The 13,318-nt window shown below is 41.8% G+C and overlaps 1 protein-coding gene across 2 annotated transcripts in view; it reads left to right on the top strand.

Moving 5' to 3' along the window:
• INVS (inversin) overlaps positions 1 to 13,318 on the top strand; it is a 112,390-nt gene that overhangs the window by 86,317 nt on the left and 12,755 nt on the right. For both annotated transcript variants that reach the window (XM_064150083.1, XM_064150084.1), the window contains exons 12-13: positions 3,978 to 4,267; positions 10,928 to 11,732. In XM_064150083.1, the coding sequence (XP_064006153.1) occupies positions 3,978 to 4,267; positions 10,928 to 11,732 (1,095 nt within the window). The remainder of the gene's footprint in view (positions 1 to 3,977; positions 4,268 to 10,927; positions 11,733 to 13,318) is intronic.

The following is a 13,318-nucleotide window of genomic DNA, read 5'->3' as shown; positions in this document are numbered from 1 at the left end:
AGGCAGGCCAAGACAACATGCACACTATTATTTCCTTGAGCAAAGAGACATGTCAGGAGAACAGTTTGGGTAAGTAGGGAAGCCATGACAGAGCTGCAATGCAAAAAGGCAGCACACAGGATGTGGAAGCAGAAATGGGCAGCAAAGGAAGAGTTTGAAAACATTGCATTGGAATGTTGGGTTGGTGTTAGAAAAAAACAAAAAGAGTTGAAACCTTTCAAAGCTCTCACAGGTAGCAATGTGAGCTCTAACAGGGTCAGCAAGAACAGCTTACCCAGGTCCATGTCCAGTTTTAAGTATGCAGATGAAAACTCCTCAACCTTTCTGGGCAACATGTTCCAGTGTCTGATCACTCTCACAGTAAAAAAAAAACTAATAAATAAAAAAATGTTTTCTTGTGTCCAGGTAGGATTTCATGAGTTTTAATTCATGCTTACTGCCTGCTGTCCTGTAAGTGGGTCTTACTGAGAACAGTCTGGCTCCATCTTTTTGGTTCTCTCATATCAGGTGTTAATAGACATAGATGAGGTCTCCCCTCTTGAGCCTTCTCTTGTCCATGTTGCATAGTCCCAACTCCCTCAGCCTCTTCTTATATGAAAGATACTTCAGTCTCTTAAGCTTTTCCACAGTCTTTCACTGGATTTATTACAGTGATTCCATATCTTCTGGAATGAATAAGGAAATGGCAGTGTATCTGGAACAGAACAAAGACATGATGGCTGGTCTGGATTTGCTAATAAGAAATTATATCAAGCCACTTAATTTTCTTTTGTGGTAGAATAACAGGTTTTGTGGTCATGGAGAAACAGTAGCTGTCATTCAGATTTGCCTAATGTTTTCATACTTTCTCATGTGCCATTCTCATTAACCAGCAAAGCAGGGCAATGTAGCATGAATTAAGTTATTGGATGGGTTCAGCTTGAAACTGGAAGCATTATATCAATGAGAATCTCACATAAATTCATCTTGAATCTGGTACACTATAATGTTTTAATTTAAAAAGTAAAGTGTTGTACTTGCAAATAGTGCCAAGATGTGGAAGACAAAATACACTGAAGACTAAATTAGAAATGGTATTTAAATATATTTGTTTATAAGAAGAAGTGATTGAGATATAAATAGGTAGTTAAGTATGGATAAATGAACTGCTCTACACATTTGGGACAACCAATTAGCCTAAGAATACTAGAAATTAAACATTTCATTGCATTTTTAGTAAGGATTATCTGTTAAAAGGTTGTAGTAGATCAGACTTTGAACATGTTATGAATTAACAGTGTTATGTTTTCAAAACCTGCATCATGCTAGGTGTTTATGCAACATGAAATATTACTCCTCCTGGTCCAGACAAAGCTTCAGCAGTAGTAGGATCATACCTGAAGATCTATTTTCAGGTATGATTTTTAGAAGTAACTTTTTTTTTTTCAAGTAACTTTAAAATTTCTCTCAAGGCACATGGACATATTCTAAATTTGTAATCTCCCTTGCAGAAAAGATAGAAAAAAGCAAAATGTTCTTAACAAATAGAAAAGGTTGGATTCATTTCAGCAGGGTCAAAAATTTAAAGCATCTCTGCGTCTTCGCTAACTTGTAAGGCTGAAACTATTCCTTTCCATCTGCTAAAGGCTGTTTCCATTCTCTCACTTTTGTAATGAAATAAAAATTTATGAGCATTCAGGACAAAATTCTGTTGCAGTTATCAGTGGAAAATGTTGGCCTGCCAGCTCTGTTATCACTGTTGAGCTGCAGTTGTCTAAGTTTAGAACCCAAGTTTGGATCCTGTTGTGTCACCAGAACATCCTTAGAATTACTGAAAGCCTCTAAGTCAGGAACTTGTCTACTTCCTTACTTGTTCATGAAACCTACTCTCTCAGTTTAAACAACTGTAAAGCCTGGAAATTCTGATTTCAGAGATAGTCTTCATTGCAGTACAAACTAAATTTCTGACTGAATAGAGCAAAACAGAAGGGGAGGTTCATAAGTATTCAAGAGTCTATTAATCAGCTGAGCTCTACTGGGACAACTAGGATGATGGCCTATGAATAGGGGTCTTTGAAATTTCTTTCATGTATTATTTTTTTCAGTTTAATATGAACATTTTACACACAAGAGTTTTGGTTGGGGTTTTTTACATCTCTTTTTTCTTCTCAGTGTTTTTGGTCTTGTGTTTATTTCAATAAATTTACAGTGGGTAAATGAGAAGTTAATGTTTTGAGGGTGGTAAACCACTGGAACAGGTTGCCTGAGAGAGGTTGTCATTGCTGTATTCCTGGGAGCATCGAAGGTCAGGTTGGATGGAGCTCTGAGCAACCTAATCTGGTTAAAGGTGTCCCTGTTTGACTGCAAGACTGTACTATATGACTGTTAAGGTCTTCTGCAACCCAAAGCATTCCATGATTCTAGGATTAATCTGTTCATCCAAAGGGCTGGGACTGCTCTGGCTTGATTGAGTATTGCGCAATTAAAGTCTCACACTTTTTTATGTGTTGTGTATTATGCTAAATGGAGGATACTACTGGCAATAAGCTGCTTGATTCTTATGGAAAAAGATGACTCTTCTATGAATAGTAGGGCCTGATATATCTGCTCAGATAGCAGTGCAATGGCAGATCTGTGCGATCCATAGTGTACACAAGGCAGACATCCCAATGCAGTCTGGTTGTGGAATGCCAATATCACTTGAAACTGGTCATTTTTTTCTATGCCAGAGGGAATAGTGAACCTCAGGCTGCCAGGAGTGTGTTTTTCAGATCAATTAGCAGCTTTTCAGGTACAAAGTTCAATCAACTGCTTCTGCAGAGTGTTCTTGATAAGATAGTACTGACAGATAAAGTTAAGGCTTCTCCCTGGCAGCTCACACTGAAATGACATACACTGGCATTGATACGACTCACAGGAACTCAGGATGGCATGCTGCATAACTAACCTGTCATATGCTGTTCTGTGAGCTAATGTGTCAACAATCTGCAAACTCTGTTGTAGCATTGGAAGGAAGCTAAAATATCAGGCTGTTACATGGTACGACATTTACCACCTGTCTGTTCCAACAGGAAAAGTGTCACTTCAGCTTACAACCAGTGCTTAATTTATAGAAACAAATCCAGTGGTAGGTAGGTATGTCATGTTAGCTACCTGCTAGTGGGTTTACTCTGCTCTGTAGGAAAAAGAATTTAACAGCTAAAGCACAATGATAATCCCACTGTATTTCAAAACAGGCTGCAAAATTCCATTCAACAGATGCACCATTCCTAACATTGTCCAAAATTCTCTTTCCTCTCCACACTATCTGAGAGATGCATGACTTCTTTCATCTCTGAGAACTGAATGTCATAGTTGTAATGACATAGTGTGTGCACACAAGTTTACCATTCCCTCTCTCATTTTCAGGATTTATCATTTGCATAATGCATGAACTGTTTATGTGAAATTAATTATCTAGAAATTATAAGCATATAAAAGCAAATTAGTACCAGTAGCTGTTTCAAAGTTCATTTGTGATTCTCTGTATCAATTATGACACAGATAAGTGCAAAAAATTATATCCAAAGTGATGATTATTAAAGTTTTCTGCTTTCCAAATGCAGTGTGTTGCATTGCTACTTATATTAAAGCATTGTTTATTACTACAGACATCATTATTAGTATCACACTTCTTCTGACACCTCTTCAAGAATCCTGCTTTTAATTTTTGCATACTGATAAAATCCCATAGGTTTCATTGCTTTCAATCCATCTAAACTCTTGCAAACTGAAAGGGTAACTGGCTGATAAGGACTGAGCTTATGCTGTAGCTGCAAGTCAGTTGTTACTGTGGATCAAGCTAAAACACTTCAAAGCCATCCCTTTCTCATGAAACAGGATTATAGCCAGAGTATATTGTGGCAGTGTCAGGTTTTGAGAGAGGAATGTGTTCAGGCTAGATATATGCTCCCAAGATTTTGTCTTTGGAATTCTTATGATACTGCCTATAATTCCAGGAAACGTGAAGAGGAAAGTAAGAGAAAAGAAGCCAAGCTACAGAAAGCAGTGCAGAACGTGGAAGAGAAGTTTCGAGCACAGCAGAGCCCTGCAAATCGAGACAAGACAACCAGCATCTCACAGTTACCTACTAAACTGATTGATACACAAAATAAGAGACCTCCATCCCTCAATGCTACACAAATTGAACCAGGGAGGAACAGTAGAGGTTCACCTAAAGCTTGTCACAACAAAGGGGCACCAAAGGAGTCAGCAGAGCCTCAGAGTGAAGGTCATAAAATCAAGCAAGGTTTGTAATCTTTTTTTAATTGTCTTGGTTATCCTTTTTTGTCCTTGTCCATGTTATACAGGACCTGTTCTAGTCTTTGTGCCATTGCTTGTTCTTTCATTATTTAAGCAATTCATACAGGATAGAGTCAGATGCAGATTTTCTCACTCTCTGTGTTCTGTCAGCTTAAGTAGTCAGAAGTATCAGTACGTACAATTTCTGTACAAGTACCTAAAATATGTGAGAACAGGTTGTTGTTGGTAGTTGTTCTATTTCTTGCACTGTTTAGAGGAAACAAGATTACAGATATTTGGTGTATCTCTGGTATTCTTGAAGAGTGTTAATGGAGAATTTGTACCTCTTGTTTTTAAACCAAGTTAAAGTGAGGGTAAAATTGTCCTAAGTGACATCTATATCATGCAGAGGGAGCTGTGCAGCCAGCTTTATTCTCCGTGACAAGGTTCTCTTACAGTCTGTCTTTGAAGTCCTCCTGCTGAGCACACCTTAGGATGTTTTTTGAGAAGCAAAACTCTTCTTAAGAGTGAAACAGCATGTCAGAGCTTTCTGCCACTTTTCTTGCCCTGCTCCATTCTTTAATTCTATCTGTGAATGCATTGTCTGTTTCTCATAATTTCTTGGCCGCTCCTATATTACTTTGTTTCAATCAGCTCTGACTTCAGCCAGATATATGAGCAAAGGGCTCAAATCTTTCAGAACTAACCATGGTCAAGCATTTTTCTTATCATTAGAAGCAAAATTGGATTAGTAGTTTCTCTAAGATAAGTCACAAGAACTCCTTCTCAAATGTAAAATTGTTGTAAAATCCTCTGGAAGTTCTGCTAGTCAGGATATTTTAACAATCCAGAGTCACAGAATCACAGAACTTTGGAGGTTGGAAGGGACCACCAGAGATCACCAAGTCCAACCTCCCTGCCAAGGCAGGATCCCCTAGGGCAGTGCACACAGGAACTCATCCAGACAAGTTTTGGAAGACTCCAGCGAAGGAGACTCTACAGCCTCTCTCAGCAGCTTGTTCAAGTGCTGTGTCACGCTCCCTGTAAAGAAGTTTCTCCTCATGTTGAGTTGAAACCACCTATGTTCCAATTTGCAGCCATTACTCCTTGTCTCATTGCTGCTGACCACTGAAAAAAGATTCGCCCCATCCACTTGACACTCATCCCTCAGATATTTATAGATGTTGATGAGATCCTCTTAGTCTTCTCTTCTCCAGACTAAACAGCCCCAGGTCTCTCAGTCTCTCTTCATCAGGGAGTTGCTCAAGTCCTGCAATCATCCTCATGGCACTCTGCTGGACTCTTTCCATCAGGTCTCCGTCTCTCTTGATCTAGGGAGCCCAAAACTGGACACAGTATAGCAGGTGTGGCCTCACCAGGGCAGAGTAGAGGGGAAGAAGAACCTCACCTCCCTAGACCTGCTGCCATACTTTTCCTGATGCAAACCAGGATGCCATTGGCACTCTTGGCCACAAGGGCACATTGCTGGTCCATGCAGAACTTGCTTTCCACCAGGACTCCAAGTTCTTTCTCCATGGAGCTGCTTTCCAGCAGGGCATCTTCCAACTTGTATTGGTGCCTGTTGTTATTTCTCACCAGATGCAGGACCCTGCACTTGTCCTTATTGAACTTGATATGGTTAGCTTTCAACCAGCACTCCAGCCTGTCCAGGTCCTGTTGGATGGCAGCACAGCCTGACAGGCTGTTGGCCACCCCCCCAGTTTTGTATCATCAGCAAACTTGCTGAGGGTACACTCAATGCCCTCATCCAGGTTGTTGATAAAGATATTTAACAATTCAAAGACCATTTCCCACTGAATCATTTTACCTATATTTCTTTGGCTTTTTTTCACGTGGTAATATGTTGGTAAGCAGATTACTTAACCATAATATCAGTAGACAGTAGTCAGTAGTAGATTCTGTGTCTTAGCCTGACATATGCTGTGATAGCTAATGATGAGCAGAGGTATTAAAAATTCCAGCAAGTTGTATCTGTATATGTATTAACTTTCTGTTAATTAATGCATTCAGATGGCAAAGTAAAATCTGTAAGAATAGCTAGAAACAGCAATTGCCAAATGAGAAATACATAGTTGTAATGAACAGAATGAGGAGAAACCAGTGAGTACTGAAAAAAGGGAAACAAGTGGAAGGATTTGGACAGTGATGAGAGAAGAGAAGAAAAGAGAAAGACAAAGAAACAATAGAGGAATGAACAGATACTTTTTGTGCTTATTACTCTATCCATTCTTTGCCAAAATTTTCCAGTGGTTATGCCAATGGAAACTGCATTGCATTAGTCAAACTCCCACTGCTTCTTGGAACAGACATACTGGTTTCACACAGAGAATGACCTAAGGATGTAGGTAGTAGATATTCCGTGGGAAACATGGACTGTAGGGTCAAACTGACTACAGAGGTCAGGACTGAGTTTGCAGATTCTCTGGTACATTTGAAAACATGCATAAATGTTCAGTTCTGTACACTACCCTTCACACTAACCTGGGGAATTCAAACCAGCAGCAAGTGCTACCAATGTGTAGCTTGGAATTCTGATTGAAAGTTTCCTTGAAGTTGGAGATTTACCTGAACCAGAATATTTTTTCATGTTGATGGGAAAAATTGTGTGGTCTGTTATCACAGAATTACAGAATTGTCAGGGTTGGAAAGGACCTCAAGGATTGTCTAGTTCCAACCCCTCTTCTGTGGGCAGGGGCACCTCACACTAGATCAGGTTACGCAGAGCCACATCCAGCCTGGCCTTAAAAACATCCAGGGATGGAGCTTCCTCCACCTCCCTGGGCAACCTGTTCCAGTGTTTCACCACCCTCATGATGAAGAACTTCTTCCCAACATGCAGTCTAAATCTCCTCTCCTCTAGCTTGGATCCATTCCCCCTAATCCTATCACTACCTGACATCCTAAAAAGTCCCTCAACAACTTTTTTATAGGCCCCCTTAAGACACTGGAAGACCGCAAGAAGGTCTCCTCAGAGCCTTCTCTTCTCCAGACTGAACAACCCCAACTCTCTCAGCCTCTCCTCATAGTAGAGGTGCTCCATCCCTCTGACCATCCTCATGACCCTTCTCTGGATAAGTTCCAGCACCTCCCATATCTTTCTTGTAATAGGGACACAATACTTCAGGTGAGGTTTCACAAGAGTGTGAGTGTGCCTCTATTTTTTTTGCTTTTCAATCTGTCTTTTAGAGCAGAATATAATGTCTTCAAAAGATAGAATTTTAAACAGCAAAATCCTCACTGTTGTTTGTTATCTTTCTTCACCATGAGTATTGAGCATGAAAAGAACAAAACTTTTTGAGTTCTTTAGAAAACAGTTAGTAACATGTCTACTTCTACCTTGGGATCAGCTTCATAAAATAAGCCCTCTTTTGCCCAGTGCAAAAAGCCTGTGTTTCAAATTAGATGCTCTGCCTTCTCTTTTTGTTATTGGAATGATGCTAGGAAATTCGGCATGGTAAGGATCAAATCACAAATTCCTTTCATCAGGTCTCATTGGGTGTTTTGATCAATCCTCTTGTGACCAAAACTTTAATGGACTTCAGTGGATATATAAATTTAGATCCTGTGGGCTGGCACTCAGAAAGATTTTCAGCAATTGCAAATAGAGTTTTTGCATTGGCTAATAATAGATGAAAACTGTGATTTAGTTGGTGGGTCAGTTCTGATCTTCCCTTTGAAATCCTCCTTCCTATGCTTGTTATGTCATTTGCCTTCATTTCTTTTTTATGCTCTGTACTTGTTATTGACAGTCTCCCTACCTTAGAAAGTTTCAACCTCAAAAGATGGTCTAGAATGCTTAAATGATGTTGTTTTTTTCCATGATCCCATTGTTCAGATTGGGAAGTTTAGCACATCGTGCTTTAACAGCTTAAATGCGTTACAGTCAGTACATTCTACATGCTGTAGGTACAAAGTAGGTAGCAGATTCAGTGAACCCAGAATGATAATGGTATTTAAAACCAGAATTCTTTTTCTTCACAACTGTAAAAAAAATCATTTGTTGGGAGATCAAAATAGTATTGTAACAGTGCTGGAAAGCTCATACATTTGGACTGACTGTCAGCCCTCTTCTGTTTTTATTGGTGGCACTGGCACTTTTTGTACTTGGCTTCACTGAAGGTGAGATTAGGCCCACAGAAAGCTTGACTTCCAAAAGAACATTTTTAAAACTTGCCTATTCCCCTGGTGCAGAGAGAAATAGAGAGGGAATTTCCTTTTTTGTTCTGAGGGATTAAAATTATAGATTAAAAAATAATTGAGTTAATAATGTATTAGATTAAAATAATAGGCTTTTTCCCCTCCATCCCAGAATGCACAGGCCTAATTACCCATATGACAATCATGTATAAATTAGAGTCACCTCCCACCCCCTACTGACCTGTCACTGTGATAAATCCCTGTTGGAGACATCACTGATGATACTCCAGAGCTTCTTCTGTATATTCTGTTAATTTATCATATTTTAGTGTCCTGTCAAGAATGTAAAAGTGTTACAGCGGTGAAAAATGTAGCATGGTTTGACCAGGTTTTGGGTAATCCAGACGATTTTCTGTGATTCTATTATATCAAAGATTACTCAATTTTATTTTTCCCCTTCCTACCCACCATTTAACAGCCTGTCTGTTACATTTCATCCTGTCTGGTCTGTTTTCTCATTCCCCTGTTGGTTTCCTGACAAAATAGAAGGTGAATGGTAGACGGAGATTTTTAGTTTTGCACTCCAATCTGGCTTCTGAGTCATTCTCAGAAGAGTGTTTCGAAGCAGTTATCATGCAGGATGTATTTCCCCACCCTAGGCTCAGAAAGGAAGTCTTGCAGCAAGGGAGAAATGGGAAGGACTTCATAGATTCGTTTAGGATGTCAAGGAAGATGCTGAGAAGCCAAGTATCACAGTATCACAGTATTATTAGGATTGGAAGAGACCTCACAGATCATCAAGTCCAACCCTTTACCACAGAGCTCAAGGCTAGACCATGGCACCAAGTGCCACATCCAATCCTGCCTTGAACAGCTCCAGGGACGGCGACTCCACCACCTCCCCGGGCAGCCCATTCCAGTGTCCAATGACTCTCTCAGTGAAGAACTTTCTCCTCACCTCGAGCCTAAATTTCCCCTGGCGCAGCCTGAGGCTGTGTCCTCTCGTTCTGGTGCTGGCCACCTGAGAGAAGAGAGCAACCTTCTCCTGGCCACAACCTCCCCATCAGGTAGTTGTAGACAGCAATAAGGTCCCCCCTGAGCCTCCTCTTCTCCAGGCTAACCAATCCCAGCTCCCTCAGCCTCTCCTCGTAGGGCTGTGCTCAAGGCCTCTCACCAGCCTCGTCGTCCTTCTCTGGACACGCTCAAGCATCTCAATGTCCCTCCTAAACTGGGGGGCCCTGAACTGAACCCAGTACTCAAGGTGTGGTCTAACCAGTGCAGAGTACAGGGGCAGAATGACCTCCCTGCTCCTGCTGACCACACCATTCCTGATGCAGGCCAGGATGCCACTGGCTCTCTTGGCCACCTGGGCACACTGCTGGCTCATGTTCAGGCAGGTATCAGTCAGCACCCCCAGATCCCTCTCTGTCTGGCTACTCTCCAGCCACTCTGACCCCAGCTTGTATCTCTGCATGGGATTGTTGTGACCAAAGTGCAGCACCTGGCACTTGGAGTACTCTGGGTTTTCTGGGTCAGTGGGTTACCACATGTGCTAGGGTGCAGGGTGGCTGCGGCAGGTTAGCAAATACATTTCAAACAGAGAAGGTTTGTTATGATGTCTTCAGTGGAACAAGCAGGTGTGTTCATATAGCTGCATTTCTCTACCGTGTGGTGTACTTGTTTCTTTGAAGATGACTAGGTTTGGTTTTTTTTGAGGTAGTTGAAAAAAATAGTTTCTCCCTGAGAATCTAACTCAAATGTAATGTGAGTGTGATGGTTTGGGTGTTCCCCACCCCCCCACACTTTAGAAATCAGCCAGACTAGACTCAGCCAGCTCTGGGAATATAAATGAAGCTATTTATTTACAGCTAGCACAATATACAAGCAGATATTTACAGTATATACAGTTACATACAGAAATATACAAGGTAAAAGGTAATACAGAAACACAACTCCCCTCCCAGAAACCTGAGTCCCCAGGAGGGGCTCTCAACCACCCCTGCACCTTCCCCCTGCCCCTCTCAACCTTACTTCAGTCCTAAAGAAGAACAGAGGTTCAGGCAAGAGGTTAAGAAGCAAAGGTGAGTGGAAGGTGAGGTTAGGGAGATGCAGCTCAGTCAAAGCCCAGCCAGAGAGTGCTGACAAAACGGCCAGAGTGTTATCTAATGTTTTGTTTCTTCTTCAGCAAGACTCTGAAGGGAGTAGACATCACCATTGTTTTCCTTTCACAGCCTATGATCTAGTCCTTTTCACCAGAACACTCTAGCCTGCTTCAAACTAGCACAGTGAGATAGAAAAATACTTGTAGAATAGCAACAAATGAAGGCGTTTGTGACTGTACTGCTACAGGCAATGAGGTCCTCTTATTCTTCCTGCTCACATTATTTTATTGTTTTATTTAAGTAAGTCATAAAGTGCCTCAAAGATAACTGAGCAAAAAAATTAGAGACATAAACTGTGTTTTGCTAGATCAGAGACTGAACATTGGTTTCTATTTCTCTGTCTAAAGATTCGTTGAGGAAACACATCAAAAGCAAGTCCAGCTCTGTCCATTTCCACTGCAGCAAAGCAAAAGAGGGACCAAAAGCTGAAGGGAAGCATCAGGTTGCAGCTGCTACGGAACTGCATGGAGAAAAGGACAAGGAGCACATTGTGGAGGCAACAGGTACCTCTGCTCAGAGGAGCAGAAGGCATACTTCTGCTTGTAGGACTGCTAGTGCCGGGGAAAAATCAAGAGATCAAAGTCAGTCCTCATTTGGCAACCGGGACCATTGTGAAGGAATGGCTGCGTCCTTCTGCAGCGTCAGTTGTACTGGTGGAGTGGTGAGAAACCCAAAACAGAGTGAAGTGGCTGCCAAAGGCAAAAGGCATCAGCAGAAACCCAGAAATAAAGAGGTAAACAATGAGCGATGTTCACCTGCTGGCTCTAGTAGACCTGGGAGTGCCAAAACAGTGTTTGTAAGCAGCAGAAATGACAGTGTGCATGCTGCAGAGAGAGCTAACAAAGCGGGAAGTAACCAAGGGGCAAAAAAGGCCTCCCCTTTATTGCCTGCTCAGGCAGAACCTACTGGAACTGTGCCAAGAAACCCAGCGGTGTGTTCTGCTCCTGGTGACAGCTTGAACTTGGAAAAAACGGGCGTAATTGGATCCAGGAATGCAGATGATCAATTGTGTTCTGTCTCATGGCAAAGTACAAATATTGAACTAATCCCTCTAGAGATTCGAATGCAGATAATAGAAAAAGAGAGAAGAAGAAAAGAGCTGTTTCGGAAGAAGAACTACGCTGCTACAGTCATACAGAGGACATGGAGAAGGTAAGGCTACTGTTCTGGGAGCTAGAGAGAAGAGCATGGTATAAGCAGATGTAAATTAAATTAGGCATGCTGGCAGTGGACTTTACTTGGTCCTTTTGCTTACGACATTACCATTGCTAAATCAGGAGCTTGGTGATCTTTTCTCAGACAACTGGAAGCGGGTTCCAGTCACCTGATTGGAATAGTAATATTAAATGTAGTGATTCTATAGAATTGTCTGAATATTATACACTGGAACCTAAGTCATGGACAGGCGAGAGTGCACGAGCTCAGAAGTACTGAGTTGAGATAAAGTGGAAGGTTGGAATGACCTTAGAGAATGGTGTAAGGTGGTGGAGTCGCCTTCCCTGGAGGTGTTCAAGAAAAGCCTGGCTGAGGCACTTAGTGCCATGGTCTAGTTGATTGGATGAGACTGGGGGATAGGTCGGACTGGATGATCTTGGAGGTCTCTTCCAACCTGGTTGATTCTGTGATTCTATAAACAAATGTAAGGCTGGAGTCTGTGGTTTTTGCCTATCTCTGCTGACTTAGATTGCTTAGTCACAATGTAGGTGTTGTTGAGAGAATATGAACTACCTGAAAGGGCACTGTAGTCAGGTAGGGAGTGGCCTCTTCTCCCAGGCAACCAGCAACAGAACAAGGGGACACAGTCTCAAGTTGTGCCAGGGAAAGTATAGGCTGGATGTTAGGAGGAAGTTGTTGCCAGAGAGAGTGATTGGCATTGGAATGGGCTGCCCAGGGAGGTGGTGGAGGCACCGTCCCTGGAGGTCTTCAAGAAAAGACTGGATGAGGCACTTAGTGCCATGGTCTAGTTGACTGGATAGGGTTGGGTGATAGGTTGGACTGGGTGATCATGGAGGTCTTTTCCAACCTGGTTGATTCTGTGATTCTATGCTGAATGTCTACGCTAATTAGTATGTAATTTCTATCACAAGTACATGTAACCAATTGCAGTTTAATACAATTTGTAGCCTTCTGATGAAAGGTATAAAAACACATGTTTGGAAAGCAATAAACAGATTGGATTGAACTTGCTTACATTAAGCATTGCCCCGTCACCAGCCCTAGTGCCCTTCTCTGGACATCTTTGAGCATCTCAACATCTTTCTTAAACTGAGAGGCCCGGAACTGGACACAGCTCTGGTCTAACTAGTGCTGAGTACAGGGGCAGAATGACTTCCCTGGTCCCACTGGCCACACCATTCATGATACAGGCCAGGATGCCGTTGGCCTTCTTGGCCACCTGGGCACACTGCTGGCTCATGGTCAGCCACTTGTCAACCAGTACCCCAGGTCACTTTCTCCCTAGCTGCTCTCTGACATAATTAATATTTGATCTTTTTAATAGAAATTTTATTCAAAAAGCTAAGTTGATGATTTTTACTAATAGCTGGTTTTCCCAGATCTCTCACTAGTTTAATGGTTTCGTATATTAGAGAATCACAGAATGGTTAGGAGTTGGAAGTGACCTCTGAAGATCATCAAGTCCAACCCTCTGCCAGAGCAGGATCACCTAAAGTAGATCACACAGGAACATATCCAGGCAATCCTTGAAAGTCTCCAGAGACAGAGACTCCACCACTTCT

The sequence above is a fragment of the Pogoniulus pusillus genome, chromosome 10 (assembly GCF_015220805.1).
Source record: "Pogoniulus pusillus isolate bPogPus1 chromosome 10, bPogPus1.pri, whole genome shotgun sequence".
NCBI classification, from domain to species: Eukaryota; Metazoa; Chordata; class Aves; order Piciformes; family Lybiidae; genus Pogoniulus; species Pogoniulus pusillus.
Note: the sequence above shows the minus strand (reverse complement) of the source record. Positions and strands in the feature narration are given on the sequence as shown.